Source organism: Eucalyptus grandis, chromosome 5 (assembly GCF_016545825.1).
Source record: "Eucalyptus grandis isolate ANBG69807.140 chromosome 5, ASM1654582v1, whole genome shotgun sequence".
In the NCBI taxonomy this organism is placed as follows: domain Eukaryota; kingdom Viridiplantae; phylum Streptophyta; class Magnoliopsida; order Myrtales; family Myrtaceae; genus Eucalyptus; species Eucalyptus grandis.
This window is the reverse complement of record NC_052616.1, coordinates 27,395,233-27,413,170: the sequence shown is the minus strand read 5'-3', so window position 1 is coordinate 27,413,170 and position 17,938 is coordinate 27,395,233. Positions and strand designations below refer to the sequence as shown.

Genomic DNA, 17,938 nt, shown 5'->3' with positions numbered 1-17,938 from the left:
GCATTCTCATATTTAAATGAAGGGACACATGAAACAAATGAATTGTTTATTTTGTTCTATACACAAGACAATAATACCAGCTCTGAGCCTCATTAAGGGTTCAGCCAAAAAAAGAACAACCAATGTGAAACAGTTTAAAAAAGAAAAAAAAAAAAAAAGGAAAAAAGGAAAGAACTCCAGAATTAGATACATTTCCACCTTTCTTTTGTCAGTTTTCGCAATACCATTAACCAGGCTCTGAACTGGAATAACATGCAAAACAATATCTCTTCCTATACTCTTGCGCTTTCTCAAAGGACGAGAAAGATCCACTGAAGTAATTCCTTTTTAAATAGAACCTAAATGCAGATAATTCCTACTCATTTTAAGATAAGCAATTGAAAGCCTCTAATGCACGACATGAGAAATAATACCGACGTTTTTCAATGACAAACCATTTTATGTGATAAAGTATAAGGAAGATTTATAAGGTATAACATGTGAGATGCAACACCTAATCAGCACGTTCCCGGTACCTTTAAATGAGAAAATTTCCTAACGTGGAGAGCATAAACAAGGCTTACTATTTAGTGATGTGCATTGACATTCTTCATTTCCATAAATGGACCAAGCAAGCATTTTAGAAGGAGAGTCTCTTTCTCATTCCAATTACATGTGAAAATCTCAATCTAATTTGCTCAGAGGTAAGTAACTGCAATTATTTCAAGATTCAAAGCCTTGCAATTTCAACACAAGGTCGTCAATCAATTGGGCACCGATCAACTAAATTACCGAAATCCACAGCTTGTTGTTAAAAAGAAAATAACCACCACTTTCCTATCAACTTGTGGAAATAAATGGAAATTCACCCAAAATCTTGCTCACATAGTCAGAAGTATGAGTTGCGTGAGACAACAAACCTCACCGGAACTCTTCTTGGCCTGTAGAGTGGCGACTATCTCTAAACACTTCTCAATATCAGGAATTTTTTCCTGGCATTTAATATAGACATTGAATTAACAACCCAGTAAAAAGCAAATGAACAAGTATCATGCTGACAGAGTAACAATAAAATACTAACAAAATCATCAAGTTCTGTGGGAACAAAAAACCACGTGCACTCGGATCTATCAGGTCATTGTAAAGAGAAATTCATTGTGAGACATCAAGAGGTGCTGACCATCTGGATTTGTTTTAACTTTTTATTCTAGATTAGATCACAATAACTGCAACAGTAAGCCAACTTCTCATCCTTTTTTAGGGGAAAAGTAAAACTCACTCAAATTTGAGAAGAGTGTAGCAACCTTCATAATTGAGTACATGCCCATTCCTTTAATGAAAAATGTAAGATACTAAATAAACAATGCACTACGAAAGACCGAACTCAGATCCGACAAGCTTCTTGTTGTATTATTTGTCTGTCTCAACCGAGTACATTTCTTTTTCCTGAAACTAAATATTCATCGTGATTAAAGCTTTAGTATCAATATCTCTAATCATGTCTTTATAGCTCTTAAGAATCAAGAAAAAAGTTGCACTTCTAAATGCTTCAAAGTTTTAGAAAAAGGTCTACCCACACATGCACGTATGCCCACCTCCATGTTAACCATTGCGCAACATTTCAACACTGCGTTGGTCATACTATACTGAAAAAACCAAAGAAAAAGAAGAGAAATAAACAAGGTCCGGTGCTAGCACAAGGGCCGACAGGAGGGATAATGTCTATGGTATTCAGCAGTACAATTGAATCCGGGTCTTTGTTTGTGATCACACGAAGAAAATGAACAACGAAATGCAACTCTACAGCGAATTCAATAGCAGATATAACGATACAAAAGAATCAGTCAATGAGAAATTATACTCAAACATCTATAGGGATGTCGATAATAACATATCCCAAACTAGCATCGATAAAGTCAGGAAACCTTTGCCAGCAAAAATACGAATTAGAGAAAGCCAGCGATTACGCCAAACTGACAGAGCAGAATACAACATCACACCTGGAGATCCCTCTGTTGAGCTAGGAGTTTCATCTCGACCAGCTTGTATTGCTGCAGCCTGCAAGCATCATCCCACCAATCACCACTACTACTCTTAAGCCCCCAAAAAAAAGAAAAAAAAAAGTCCAAAATTTCAACAAACATCTCCTTCACCAGCACCTTCAGCCTAGCGGAAGCAAAAGCCCCAAACTCAGGAAAAGCTCATAACCCATCCCCGATCCGCCATCACGGCTGCTGCCTGTCCCAGCTGCTGTTACCGTCTCTTCTCCCTCCCTCTTTCTCTTCACTGTGGAAGGAAGATGGAGAGATGGATCACCGAATTGGGTCTGCCCGGTGACTTGGGAAGTCCGAGTCTGATCATTGTAGCAACTTGATAAAGCAACGAAGAGAGATCTCTCACTTTCACTGCGTTTGCCTAGAAGTTACATGCGGCCTTCCTTCGTAAGTGAAAAAGCCGTTCAGAGAGAGATGGTGGCTTGATGTCTTCATGATTTATTTGAATTACACCGATTAGACAATAGTTCCAAAGAGATTCTTTCAAGCCAAGAACAAAAGAAAAAGGCATATTCACAAACAAAAGTCACTATGACTATACTGATGAATTTGTGCCATGAAATATCACAGCACAGTTCATCGGGCCCTTTTATACAATGACGACAAATAACGTGAACATATTGCAGATGATTTCATTTGAATTACTCGGGCTCATAATTTTCCATTGTCCTTCACAGCCAAATCTTAAGCCCACGATTTGTCTCATCACTTTGAATGCGGTGCTCTAAGCCAAAGAAGCTGTGAAAATAGCAACTCCTGCCAAAATGATGCAACTGCTCGAAATTTGTGACTGGAAGTCACAAATTCACCTGATGAATTGTTCCATAGATGTCGTGTTCCCATATGAGAAAGAGATTATTGTAGGGATTAACTCCAACAGATGCATAATCAGCCACTATCAGAATCTGGAGTTGAAATACTGATTGGAGACGCACAATTCTTGTTGCGGGGATACATGATAGAATTCGACGAATAAAAAAATTTCCATGGAGTCTCCTCTTCTTGGCATCTGAGACTGACAGCCTTGCCTTTGAAGCAATGGACTTCATAAGAGAGTCGGTTATAATTGGCTTTTCGCATGCTGACCCCCCTCCCTACTGTCGAGAAGATCGTGAACAGCTTGAGGCTGCGCATTTGAAAGCAAAGCTTGAAGATCTACTCCGCTAAATCCCTCTGTCATACGAGCTCTAGCATCTAAGTCCACATCACTGGCCAAAGAAAGCTGCACAAGGACATTAAAGGATACACTCAGCAAAACTTCAGCGTTGCCCAATGGTTGCCACTTTTACTGACTGATCATACAGAATCGGATTAATATAATTAATTGAATCCACCCAATATCTTCCTAATTAGTGAAAAGAAAAGAAAAGGAGAGGATGATGATGTCTTAGAAAGGTTATACTAAACGATAACCAAAGGCAAGTCTTAGTCCCGTTTCATGGAATCAATTGTAAAGGCCTTTCTCATTTTCCTCTCTGAGCAACATCAGTAGATGTTAAATCCGAGGTTAAAAGTGATTTACTATTGGACATCTAAACTTAACTGAGCCTCCCCTGAGCATGTTGCAAATCCACCCCCACAACATCTTTTACAATGTTCTCTTGTAATTTACAATGTTTAGGGTGATTTGGGGTGCAAGGACTGAGACCTCCATGGGAGAAGGAGTTTAGCTTTTAACTTAACGTGTATCACCAAATGCACTCCTTCAGATTCAAAACAGGATCTTTAGCAGCTCAAATCGACTCTGCTTCTAACTCTTTTTGTTTGTTTTTAGGCAATTCTCTGTTCATATGTAATCTTTCGGATGCATCTTTCTGGAAAAAGTAGGATTGCGGTTAGATCTTTAACAAGTAATCCCATAAATTTCAATATGTACAACCTTTTTCAGACCACGTCAAAGATAAAATGCTCAAAGCAAAAGCAGTGGCAGATGGATGGAAGGTAACTTTCTACCTTCCTGGATAGAAGTCTAAGAATATCTAGCCTCTCCTGTATAGAAGGAAAATCACAGAACATAAATTGAGCCAGCCAGGTCTCAGAAGTGCAGCGTCAAGTAGGCGCGGTCTACTACTTCACATCAAATGTAACTCAGGTAGCACTCAAAGCACATGAATAGACAATGATAAAAAGAAAAAGCATCCTCAGAAAGAAAAGTGAAATAGAATTATTAGTAGATGGATGAACCCTAAGCAAAACAAAAGAGCACCTCACATGGCAAAAATATCATGATAACTGAGAAATTGCATATGCTCGATATCATGAGACTCAAATGATCAACATCAGTTGATGCTGTTGTAGAGGCTCATGACTAGCATAACACACTTCTTGTAAGCTACTTCAGCAATTGAAAAGTAATTCATGCAATCCCATCTTTTGATACCTTTTTTTTTATACATGCGTAGTTTATCCAATACTGTGTATCTGAAGTAAAACAGTTCTAAATCAAGGCAAAGTCATGTCTAGCATTTTATAGTATGCATTGAAGGTTATTACATAGTATCCATACTGAATGCTTTGTAGAAAATGTTCGTTGAACCATTCATAATAGCCGTGCAATTTCCAATAGCAATTGACAGTTAGTGCGCTATTGGAAGAGAGTACTTTTTGTTATCATTTAATACGAACTAATTGCCTTGTTTCGGCAAAATAAACACACCGGTTAAAACTGCAACACCATCGAATTCAGAAACAAACTGCACTGATCAATAACATATAAGTAGTGAGTCAAACAATTAAATAGATTTCATATGACCACCTTATAAGTGCTATAGAATGTAATAAACGAACTTGATTGATGACATGGTAACTGACCCCGTATTATCATGCCCCCTCTTTGCAACAATGGAATCAAATTCATCAAAAAAGAGAAGGCAAGCGACTGCAGCTGCTGCCTTTGAGAATATATCCAAACTTGTATTTTTCTAATTGCTGTTACTCTCAAATATTAATAATCTTTGCATTTTGCTGGCAAAATCAATGCCATCAATGTGCATAATAGAAAATCTAGTAGACATTTTATCACCAATTTCAAATTTCAGATAGAGGAAAGTTACAAATATTTTACATCGTAATCTCTCTCTTAACCAAATGGTCATGGAGGATCCTCTCATTCATGCATGAGGAAACTCATCAACCGTTTTAATTTGGCCACTTCAATGGTTATGGGAGTTGTTGTTGACAATAATTTAGTTAGAACACCTTGGCTGCAGCAGGAGCATCCTTATTGCTACTATTAGTTATCTGGTTTCAACTGCTAGCATACATGAAGGGACCTCTGTTAAATGCATACAAAAGCAACAAAAGAGCGCACAAAATTGTGAAGTGTCTGGAATATCAAAGTTTAATACAAGATTGCACAATGGAATTCAATCAACATTGGTGAAGTTGAAAAGAAACCTCTCACGGCTTGCTCAAAAGTACCAGTGTACTTGTTCGACGTCTCAGCGCTTTCACTTATATGGATTGAAGAGAACAAGCTGCTGTTGCAAAATCAACAATGTCTGTCTTGCCAAAGCCCAAACGTCCATGTAAATGAACATTTGACCATTCCTTATAGGAGCTTGGCACAAAAACATTTTACATCAGCAAATGTAAGAATGATAGACACGAAGAAGAAATAGGTTTATTTAACGAGTTAACAATAACCACATTTTAGAGAGAGATAGAGGAAGAACAAGATGAGGAAGGTGTTATGAGTCACCAGAAAGAATAAACAAAAGCTACAACTCAGACGCAACCAATGCAATTATACAAGCTTTCTTGAACAAAATCCATGCATAATCTAGCTCACTCACAAGAATGCAGAATGCATTAGGGAAACAATAATAGGTAGTTAAGCCCCACAATCTCAAGTAAACCCATCATCTCATTGAAGATTCTGCAGAATATGACCACTAGCTCACTTCACTTGATTATCAATCTGCAAAAGAAGGTTTAGATAGCTTATCATAAAAAGATTACTTTGACGTTACACGAAAATTAAAGCACTTAATGGAGAACAGACACTTGGGAACCGACTACATAGATAAGTATTGCTTGTCCGGATACTTGATCAGGAAAGACTCATAAAATAATAATAGGATCCTTGCACATTTTGAGTATGAGGAACAACTCCTTTTTTTAACAACATAACAAATCCCTGATCCAGCAAGATAAAGTGAATTAAGCGATCCGACAGTAGGAAGTATGTAGGAAGCACACTCAAGAATATGAAAGGAAGTTGCGGATCTTTCAAGTTTCAGTTCTCAAACACGTCTACTACTTGACTAACTTAATCAAGATCTATGAAAAAAATGATGTACTTTGATTAAGCTGATCATGAGTACTAAAAATAAGTACTTCAGTAAACGAAAGCTAAGGTTAATACTTAGTACATTAAGCCATTGAATGCCTAAGCAAAATAGGACTGTTAGTTAGAAAAGTTTGCCCAGTTCGCAACTTCATATAAATCCCCAGCTGTTACACTTGAAGACATTTTAGCATGAATAGTTTATTGCATTCTAGGACTCTGTAGAAATAGATGAAGAAAGCGTATACCTATTGCCGGGGCAGCATAATTTTAACTTTAAGAATGGGAATACTAGAAAATTGCAACTATAACCATGGGCATCAAATGTGGAGTAAAGCTTACAATAATCTTTGATTGTGCAGCATCAGATAATCCTTGCTCAATCTCTAGAACTGCAGGAAACAAAGATGATTAAAAAGGGAGCAACCTAGGTAATTGCATTTTCCTTATTGAATTCATCGATGAGTAAGAGTCATCAAATTTCCAGACCCAGCTCAAAACAGCAAAGGATTCAGAAAAAGACATATCATTGGCACAATAAATAAGAATTCAAGAACGTAAATGCCTTATTTGGCGAATTACAACATCTTCCCCAACTGTGTTTGGTAATTTAAGACGGGAGGGAATGAACGAATAGCAAACAAACAAACAACCAAAATGTAAGTTCAGAATAACTACAAAAGCACCTCCAGTTCTTCATGAAGGAAGTAACTAAACAACTCATAAAGCATAAAAGGCATCAACAATTCACTCTTTCGCTAACCAGACGCTAATTCCTTTATTTCATTCCTCACAAATCATGATTGTTATGTAGTGAAATTGAAAAAACACTACATAATGTATGACCAATGCACTCAACCACCTCTACCTTTCAACAAAACCTAGCATTTGTTAGCATCTCCAGTGTGCTTACTATCTAAGCAAGTTACGTGTTGCGAAGCATGTCAACCCCAACATTATGTTGATGTGCAACATAAACCAGCTAAGTATCACCACCGTGGAGGCAAGTGAAAGTACCTCATGTTCATGACATGCGAAAAAAGGAATTTTGATCAGAGATAACAGGATGAACGAATACAAGCGGTGGTTCCAGAATTAAGATGAAAGCTTAGATGAAAGAAAACTCACAAAATAGGACGCAGCAAAAAACGAACTCTAGTTCTATGGACTTACCATCATCGACTGTCTTAGCCAATCAAATGATACATACCTTATCCATCTCTATAGAGCTTTGGGCAGTCAATGATGATAAGTTCACAAGATTTTGGCACACCCAAAACTAAGATGATCAAGAACTGTTGATGCTGTTGAAGAGGCTCAAGACCAGTTTAATACACTTCTTGTAAGCTACTTCAGCAACTGAAAAGTAATTCAAGCAATCCTGCCGCTTGTTACCTTCTTTGATATATATATGTAGTTTATCCAATACTATGTATCCGAAGTTAAACAATTCTAAATCAAGGAAAAGTCATGTCTAGCATTGAGTAGCCTGCCTTGAAGGTTATTATGTAGTCTCCATATTAAATGCTTCATAGAAATTTTTTTTGGTAAAGCATTCATAATAGCCATGCAATTTCCAACAACAGTTTACAGTTAGTGTGTTATGGAAGGAGAGTACTTTTTGTTACCATGTAAGACAAAATTATTACCTTGTCCCCGCTGACACAAACACACTACTTAAAACTTCAACACCACCTGATTTAGTAAAAAACTGCACCAATGAAAAACATACCATTAGTGAGTCATACCATCAACCATATTTCACCATGACCACTTTATAAGTGCCATTAAATGCAAGAAACTAACTTATTGATGACATGGTTAGTGACACCCGTATTGTCATGCCCCCTCTTCAGCACAATGGAATCAAATTCATGAAAAGAGAGAAGGCAAGGTGCTACAGCTACTGCCTTTGAGAATATATCCAAACCTGTAATTTTAAAATTGCCATTACTCTCAAATATTCAAAATTTCTCTAGTTTGTTCACAAAATCAATGCCGTCAATGTACAAAACAGATGATCCAGTAGACATTTGATCACAAATTTCAAATTTCTAGTAGAGAAAAACTTCATATATCTTACATCTTAATCTTTCTCTTCATATTCATAGAGGATTCTCTCATTCATGCATGAGAAAACTCAAGAATCGTTTTGACTTGGCCTCTTCATTGGTTATGGGAGAATCCTCATTGCTGTTGTTTAAAAAAAATATAATTAGAACATCTTGGCTGTAGTGGTAGGATCCTCATTGCTGCTACTAGTTATCCTATTTCGACTGCTGGCATAGATGAATGGACCCTCATTAAATGCATACAAAAGCAAAAGAGAAAGCACAAAATTGTGAAATGTATGGAAATAACAAAGTTCAATAGAAGATTGCATAATGGAAGTCAATAAACATCCGTGTAGTTGAAAAGAAGCCTCTTATAGCTTGCTAAAAAGTACCAATGTACTTATCCACAACTCGTCCTTCCACTTTATCCATTTTTTCTAAGCAAAACAGGTGCTGCAAGGCATGTCAATCCCAACGTTATGCTGGTGCACAACATAAACCAGCTAAGTATCACCATCATCGAGTCAAGACAAGTCAAAGTACCACACATTCATAATACATGAAAGAGGATTTTCCCTCAGAGACAACAGGATGAACGAATGCAAGAGGTGGTTCTAGAACCAAGATGAAAGGTTAGCTAAAGGAAAACTCACAAAATAGGACATAACAAAAAATGAACTATAGTTCTATGGACTTACCATCATCGACTATCTTTGCCAATTGAATGATACATATCTTATCCATCTCTATTGAACCTCGGGCAATCTTTAACAATTAGTCGACAATATTTTGGCACACCCAGCACCCTCTCCAATGATTCACATCGAAAGAACCTCAAACTTTTCATATTATGTAGATTAGAAAGATCAGCTTCGTTTAAGCTTTTGATTGAATTGCAGAACCTAATATGCAAATATTGCAATGATTTCAATTCTCCCAAACCCCGAATCTCGCTTAGCAAAGGCAATTGCTCTAGGAACAAAAGTTGGATCTCCTTCAAACCGTGCAAAACGGATAGCGTCTTGAGCAATGGACAGTCGAACATCCACAACTCATTGAATTTTCGTAGCTCGCTGAGCACCTCAAATCGAATCTCTCCTGGCGAATATCCATAAATATACAGCTTCGAAAAATCCTTGTGACATCCTGAAATTTGACCCCGTTTCGATAAAGTGAAATGGGCATTTCGTCGACGTACCTATGGTCCTTTTTTTCTGAGCTGATCACTCACGAGTTAACTAACCTATTGGGTGAAGCCGTTAAGGGATGTATCTGCAGTAAAATCCCTAAAAGCTACCTAATTAGTTGGATTGGGCTAAAATCATGTCTGATCAATTTTTAACCACGAAATTGAACTCGATTTCGGGAATCGAATTTTAAACGCGTCATAATTCTTTTTTTTTAGGACGTTATCTCATCGTTCGTCAATTTATTGACGAGTCCGAAATTTCAAGAAAGAAATTATCGGAAGAAAAATAGAAGCCCGAAAGGAAATAGAAAGGGAAAGAGAAAAGAAAAAAAAAATAGGAATAAGGCTATTGTTTTATTTCTTTTTCTCTCTCTCTCCCTCTCTTTTCTTTTCTTTCTTTTTTCTTTCTTTTCTCTCTCTTCCCTCCCCTTTCCCTTTTTCCCCTCGTGCGGATTTCCCCACCGCCTGCCCCCTCTCTTTCTTTCTTTTTCCCTTTTGACTAGTCAAAACCCCACATCCTTATCTTCTCTCTCTCTTTCTCTCTCATCCGAAGCAGAAATCGGAGACAAAAGCTCGCCGTCACTGCCCGTCCCGCCGCCGCACCGCACACCCGCGACGCCCGCCCGCGCGATGCCGCGCTCGCGCCCAGGCGTGCTTCCCCGCGCGGTTCAGCCCCTGCTCAGCCTTCGTTCCACCCCGTCCGGCCACCTCCGGCCGCCGTTTGAAGCCGCTGGACCTCCACCGGCCCTCCCCGGAGCACCGCCCGCTCTCCCGAAGCCTTCTCCGCCCCTAACCATTTCTGTTTTCCCCTGTTTCGCAGCCAACAGCAACCCACGAAGTAGGTTTCCAGTGGCTTTAGGCCCGCTTTGGGCCGTTTCCGGCCCCGAACCCGAGGCCCGCTTTGGAGTTTGTTGTTTCTCGCGTCGCCCCGTCGGATTGATCGATTTGCGCGCGATTTGGTGAGTAATCTCACTAATCCCGGATTAGTTGGCTAATTATGTTTAAGGTTGGTTTAGTTTTAATTAATTATGTTTAGGTTGTTAGATTAGAATAAATTAGCAATTATTAGTCAATTGTGATGCGATTTAGATAAATTGATTGCGCAATTAGCAAGTAGACGTGGTCTACTAATTATTGGAAGTGCCTCGGGATTTTTTTCCGACCCTTAGTGGGCTTCAATTAGGCTTTTCGGGCCTAAGTGGAATTTTTAGTATTTAACTATTAATTTTCGGAATTAAATTAAATAATTATTTATTTTCCGAAAATTCAACTGAGATGGTCTGGAACCGAAATTTTATGCTGATGACCGTGGTGAAGTTCCTTTATTTAATCGGGCTTTATTTTGAGCTAAATTGAATTTTTAATATTAATTATTTAATTTTCGAAATTAATAAATTAATTAATTATTTTTCGGAAATTAAGATTTTGATGGCCGACAACCGAAATCTCGTGCTAATCGTCGTGGCGCAGTCCGTTTATTTATTTGAGCTCCACATTGTATGGAATTGAATAAATTGTGATATTTTAGGGATTTACCCTAAATTGATTGAAATTGATTGAGATTGAATTGTTGATTGGTAAATGGCCAAGTATGTTATTCAGAATTTATAATGCTTTGTTGAGTTGATTTAATTATTTGATTGAGAAATTGTTGGGCATTGGTTGTCGGTATTGAAAGTAGATTGGTAATCACTTGAAAGAGGACACGTGGGCCCAGGCATTTAAAAGGGCACGTGGGCTCGGTGAATTGATGCATTACTTTGGTGAGATAGCACCTAAGAGAATGCATGTGGCTCGGAGACTCAGTATGTCCTCCTGGAGAATGCACGTGGCTCAGTGATAGAGTTTGGCATCTAAAAGGGCATGTGGCTCGGTGAATTGATGCATCATTTTGGTGAGATAGCACCTAAGAGAAGGCACGTGGGCCCGGGCATCGTAAAAAGGACACGTGGCTCGGTGATCTGATGGCTCGGTGATCTGATGCGTCACCTTGGCAAATGAGTGCCTTAGAGAATGCACATGGGTCCAGTATTCGGAAATAGCATCTAAAAGGGCACGTGGCTTGGTGACTTGATGTACCACCTTGGCGAAGAGGTCACCTTAGAGAATGCATGTGGGCCCAATGTTCGAGGCACGTGGCTTGGAGACTTGGAATGTCATCCTAGAGAATGCACGTGGCCTAGCTTTTAGATACTCCTCCGTGGAGAATGATTTGTGTGACATGTAATCGACTGGTTCGATTTGTTTGGAATAAATGGGTGTCTATTGTGAATTGTACTGACTTGCAGGTGAGATCTGAGGCTAAGGTAAGTCCTCTGCCCTGTGTGTGATTAGGCAGCCTATAGTATAATGGTTTACTAATCGAGGCTTAGTGGGGTAGAACTCGCTGAGACATAGTCTCATCCTGGTTTGGGGAAATCATTTCAGGACCCCGCTGAGGAGCTGAGGAGGAGGAATCCGAGAAGGAGAACTCGGAGGTGAATCTTGAGGAGAAGGATTTTTAGAAGAAGAAGATAATCCTGAGAGGGGCCTTGAGTACGGCCCAGTTCGTCTCAGATTCTGTCTTCTTTTGAGGTCTCCATTTTGATGAGAATAGAGTTTAGAGTAAAAAGTTGTGAAGTGTTCTGGTTTGTGTTTTGTATAAAAGTTTGGTTATAATTTTCAATATGAAAAATATGGCCCTGCTTTTCTATCCCATCGTTTTATTATCTGGGGATTTTAATTGCTTCCGCATGTGCTTAATAAATGAAAGGGTCGGCGATACATAGTCCTGAGATATCGCAATATAAAATCGACCAACAGAGAAGGATGTGTGCGTACCCGAGGATCAGGGCGTGACAATCCTCCAAGTTGGAAAAGACCGACCAATCTATTGGTGACTGGACATTCCATAACCTCAACTCTTGAAGGCTGGATGGGAGCTCGATAAGAGATCGAGGCTCAGCACAACTTATGCGAAGGCATTGTAGCTGAGAGAGGGAACTGAAATCGGTTGGAGGCAAGGCCATTTTTCGAACATACAGGGTCATTTGTCTCAAAGCAGGTAGTCTCACAATCCCCTCTGTGTTGGGCTCTTGCATTGATTCTCCAATTATCACAAGCTCAACTAAATTGTTTAGGTTTGAGCAGTCGGGATCGTGGTCAGCAAATCCGATGCAAGGTGTAAAAACGTTAGACTCTTGGGAAGCTTCGGCAGCTGTTGGATTGAATCACAGCTCCATAAACAAAGTTGTTCGAGATTTGTAAGCTGATTGATGGTTGTCGGCAATTGACTAAAGCGGCCACCAGATAAGTTCAGAATTTTCAATGAGGATAATGCCCCGATTTCACTTGGAATTTCCCCCACCAAATGTTCAAACTTGGCATATAACTCTTCCAGATTTTCCAACATTCCTATGGTTTTTGGAAGTTCACTAATGCCGTTGTAATTGAGATCTAGTACCTTCAACTTTTTGAGATTTCCAATACAATCGGGTAAGCTCCTGATACTTGACTCTATCAATTCCAACTCGACCAATGACTGGAGCCTCCCAATTGAGTCTGGTAGATTTTCTAAATAATAACTTGAGCAGCGTAAAATTTTCAACCTTTCAAGATTTCCAATAGAATGAGGTAATTCACTGATTTTTAAAAATAGGACATTTATCACAAGTAGTGACTCCAATTGTCCAATACAGTATGGAAGCTTTCGAAGTTCCTTGCATGGCGAGATTAGATGCTTCACCTTCGCTAAATTACCAATCGAGTGAGGCTTCATTGAGGACGTATGAAATATTTTTAGCACTTTTAAAGATTTTAGACCACCAATGGAGTTCGGTAGTGACTCGATAGCTTCACTGCTTATCGATAGGTAATCAAGATATTGTAGATTGCCGATGGACTTGTCAATCTTTCTTAGTCGAAGGCATCTAAGAATCAATTTCTCTAGTTGCAAGATTGTAGAGAACTTGGGTGTTTCTCTAAGGAATGGACAGCCTTCGAGTTGTAGGATTTTCAACTGTTTTGCTTCCTATAAAGTAATAATTGAGTTGAAACTCAAAAAAGAGGAAGTGTAAATGTAATGCAAAAGTATGTCGTGAGGTCATACCATGATTTGACGCCATCCTCCCCAGTCTTTGGTAATGTTATTCCCAGATAGCATGAGAATAGTTAAGTTCTTCAACCCAAAGTTGTTAGCTCGAAATTTTGATGGGCAATTGCTCCAAGAGAGCCATCTCAACTCAGAGAAAAGATCCTTAAAGTCTCCTTCAAAATTTCCATGGTCCAATTGAAGGAACCTAAGGTTGACCAAGCCCATAAATTGCTTGCGCTTAAATCTGTACGTCTTACTCAGGCCAAGTGTACCTAGATTGAGCGCCACTATGTCTTTGGTTCCCTAGAAAATAAAAGTAGCAACCAATGAGTATATTTGTCAATTTGACTTGAAATTAGATCAGAAAGGTGATGACGTTAATGGATGGACTGGAAAACATTTAGAGGTAAAGATTACCGTTTATGTCTGCATTACATGAAAGGCATCTTGGGGAGACCACAACCTGCTACCCCTCATATGGGTCTCGCCACGCATTGGGTGGACAATACTCCTTCCGAGGTCTCTAAGTTGGTCGTGCATCCTTAGTTTATTATCGCTGGATATCTTTATCAGAGACATACGTTTGAGGATATTGACCTCGATTTCAGTCGGATAACCAAAAATCGTGTCCCAATATTTAACTACAATTGTTTTGTCTTTGTTGATGAAGAAACATGTGATATCAAGATAAATTTGTTGTTGATTAGGCTCCAATGCTTCATAGCTTATCATTAGCTTCTTTTTGACATCCTCATTCATCACCAACTTTAACTTACATAGGGCATCTTCCCATGTTCTTCGGCATTTTCCACGGAGCATCGAACCTACGACAGTGAGAGCCAATGGAAGTCCTCCTAGCGCATTGATTAGCTCTTTTGTGATATCCACGTAACCAGGTGGAGACTTGGCACATCCCAAGGCACGCTCACAGAAAAGTTGAAGAGCATCATGTGAATTCAACTCTGACATGTTGTAGAATGAAAATTGTCCGCTACTAGGGACTGTGAGGTTGTCATCCTCACCTTCCTTTACCATGAAATCAATATTCCTTGTTGTTATGATGATTCTACTACCCCCACCAAACCAGTTGGGCTCACCTGCAAGTCCCATGATTTGGTCCTTATTGTCAATGTCATCAAGAACAATGAGGACTTTCTTGCCAAGAAACCTTGTCTTGATCACATCAGCCCCTTCATCAATGAAGGAGAGGTTCGTGCGACTAAGATTGAGAATGTCAAACAACAATTTATTTTGTAAGTTTATTATATCATTAGTCCGCACATCTTTAAGAAAGCAGCAATGACCCCGAAATTGAGGGGAGATATGCCTGAAGATGGCCTCGGCCAATGTCGTCTTTCCGATACCACCCATACCGTGAATCACGATAAACCGTACATCAAAAGCTCTTAGATCTAACAGCTTCATAATATGATCCATTCGATCCTTAATTCCCACCAAATGATTCGGCATGTCCGTCCGTCTTGTCCATAACAAACTAGAAACCTCTTCCACCATGAGGTTTGTAAGTCTATGTAGGCTGTCACATACATAACATGCAATCATCTCAGATTAAAAATTCACATATGGAATCCATGGCAGCATCACGTATCACTAAAGGTTATCATCAAATTCAGGGTAAATGACTTTGAAAGCAACCAGCATAAAAAGATTGATCTTTCAAGCTATGAGCCATTTACAAAAAAATAAACAATAAACATATATAATCACAAATGAAAGCAGCTGCTGTCAAGAATCTTTGGTCTGGTAAATGGTGGGAAAAAGGTTATTTCATGACGAAGGTCTAATTGGGCCTTGACTAGAATTCCTTGGTAAACCGGATCTATTTTATCTCTTCAGTCGCTAAAGATGAGTTTGAAGATTGACGTAAAAGAAAAAGATTTTCTCGCTAGGTAGTCACTTGGAATTTAGGAAACATGAATAAAAGCTCAGAAGCATTTTTCTTAATGTACCCCAGTAATAGGGTAGTAACCGACAATGAGGAACCCTTTCGGTGTATTTATCAGCCTTTTATTTGAAATGCCAACAATTATTTTTCCAAATAAGTTACCAACTAGTTTAAGTTAGCAATATCATCAGTCACATTAAATTTGTTGGTAATGTAATTGGAATAAGTTGGGAAGTTACTCAGATTATACTTGGTAATTTGATAATAGAGTTCCTAACATAAGAATGTTCATGAACTATGCTAATAAAAGTGGGTCAGTTGTTAACAAAAGTTTGTTACGAAAGTCTGGAATTTTCAAACAAAAATTAAATATTCACATAAGAATAGGTAACTTAAATTAGTTCTTAACTTAATTAGAGATTAGTTTGTACGAACTCATAGTAGAGTTAGTAATTTGTCTTAAATATTGGTAATTTTGAGATGTGAAGTAAACAATTCAAATAAGAGATGGTAGGTTTTATAAAAGTTGTTAGTCAGCAAACGATCAAATAAACTCAGTAAGTGACTCAAATAAACACCAGTAACCTAAAACTAGTTTGTAAAATAATCGAAAAGAAGTTGGTAAGACACAAATTAAGGTTAGTAGTTTCATATAAAAGTTGACAACTTTAAAACTAGGATGGTCACAAGGCAAAGGAAATCCGCACCCTGTGGTGCCCTAAATAAGATTTGGGGTCGTGAATAGGTCCATGGTTAAAACAAGAGCAACAACCAATGTTTTTTTAAAACATTTTGCTAGCCGAAAAGTAAGCTGGGACGTTAAGAGATTTAAATTTTTATTTTTCACACGTATGTGCATTACTATTTTATCACACTTAGATTTTAATAAATATTTGTTTTTGCATTATTGATTAATCAATTAAGTTGATATACCTCGACGCTATTGTTACCATAACTTGGGATTAAAAGTGAAAAATCAATTTGTGCAAGAAACCTTGCTCCCCGAGCAAAATTTCTCTCTCCCTCACCGCGTCCGATCCAACCATACATCATATAAGATTGAACAACAGCAAACTGAAAATTATTATTCTGGAAAAAAGTACTATAGAAAATAATCTTGAAATTGACAAAATGGAAATTAACTTAACGGAAGAAGCTAACAATACCGGTAATCTTTTAGATTCCATCCTTTAATTCTGGCAACCTCTTTTAAAGCCTCCTCCCACTCCTTCGATGTATCCTTCCCGGAGTCATTCTTGTGCTTTTGGAGGTCTTGCCTATATAACTCGGTCTTTAGCTTAACATCATCCGCATCCACATCGTAGAATATAGGGAGTACCACTTTCTCAGCATTGTCTCTTGATGACTTCACTATGTGTGCGAGCTCACGGAGGCACCACTTACTTGAAGCGTAGTTTTTGGAGAAAATCGGGATGTAAATTCTGGAATCATTGATCGCTTGCAAAAGATTGCCTCTAATCTCTTTACCGACTCGGAGCTCTTCGTCATCTTTGAAAACGCGGATCCCTGCATGTTTAATGGCTTCGTAGAGAGAATCCGCAATGGTTAAGCGGGTGTCGGGCCCTCTAAAGCTCAGGAATACCTCGTAGCCTCTCCCCAATTCGCCATCATGGCTACTGCTTGCCAGTGCTGCCGTCGCCACCGCCATCAACCCCCTCTCCGATCTGCCATCATGGCTACAACTTGCCGGAGCTGCTGTAACCACTTCCATCGCCGTCACTGCAGGCACCGCCGTCTCTTCTGCCTCACTCTTTCTATTCATTCTGGGAGGACGATGGAGTGATTGATCTCTTAATCTAGTCCGCTGGGTGACTTGGAAGTCTGAGTCCGATCCTTGAAACAACTTGATAAAGCTGTGGACGTCTTGATCAAATCTCCACAAAATGCTGGACTTCTCTACTAGTTGGTAGTTGTAGTTGGTGTTCTCTAGCTTGAGTTGCGATAGTTAAAAATAATGCTCAGCATGCAAAAAGAACAAGCAGAGACAATATTGAGAGAAATTAACTGAAGAACGGCAGTGGAAACGAGCCTATGAATAGGCAAGTCTATTTGGTCTCGGAAACAAGTAGAACGGACCAACTAAAAAATGAAGCTCTTCCCCTCTATCCTTTGGAATACACGAACATCTAATGAAACTTCCCTTACCTTGTCCCGTTTGCTCCTTTGCCTAAAAGCCCCCACGCAAACAGAGTGAGATCGGTCGGCAGGGGAAATAATCCTTTGCCTGGAAGTCACTTGCAGCCTTCCTTCATAAGCTTAAAAGAAGGGCCATATGGATTGCACTAAATAGGAGGCTAAGTTGAGGAAAGAATTGATTGAAGTCGTAGTCGTCGGACGCGGTCTCAGAAATGCATTTTATTATTACATTGTTACTT

The 17,938-nt window shown here is 38.9% G+C and overlaps 1 protein-coding gene across 1 annotated transcript; it reads right to left on the bottom strand.

The window, feature by feature from the left end:
• Positions 1 to 677: 677 nt before the first annotated feature.
• LOC104430267 (TMV resistance protein N-like) lies at positions 678 to 17,325 on the bottom strand. The gene is made up of 11 exons (XM_039313548.1): positions 16,709 to 17,325; positions 14,072 to 15,173; positions 13,652 to 13,939; positions 3,120 to 3,255; positions 2,843 to 2,952; positions 2,122 to 2,145; positions 1,905 to 2,037; positions 1,721 to 1,779; positions 1,575 to 1,625; positions 900 to 971; positions 678 to 716 (listed from the first exon to the last, which is right to left on the bottom strand). Exons 1-11 carry the CDS (start codon positions 17,323 to 17,325, stop codon positions 678 to 680), a joined length of 2,631 nt encoding a protein of 876 aa, XP_039169482.1.
• Positions 17,326 to 17,938: the final 613 nt, after the last annotated feature.

Coding starts and splice junctions, on each gene's coding strand:
- LOC104430267 (XM_039313548.1), bottom strand. CDS start 17,325: ATGAATAGAAAGAGTGAGGCAGAAGAGACGGCGGTGCCTGCAGTGACG. Junction 1,626..1,720: donor ACAAAGACCCGGATTCAATT/GTACTGCTGAAT, acceptor TGGTTTTTTCAG/TATAGTATGACCAACGCAGT. Junction 717..899: donor CCAAGAAGAGTTCCGGTGAG/GTTTGTTGTCTC, acceptor TGAAATTGCAAG/GCTTTGAATCTTGAAATAAT.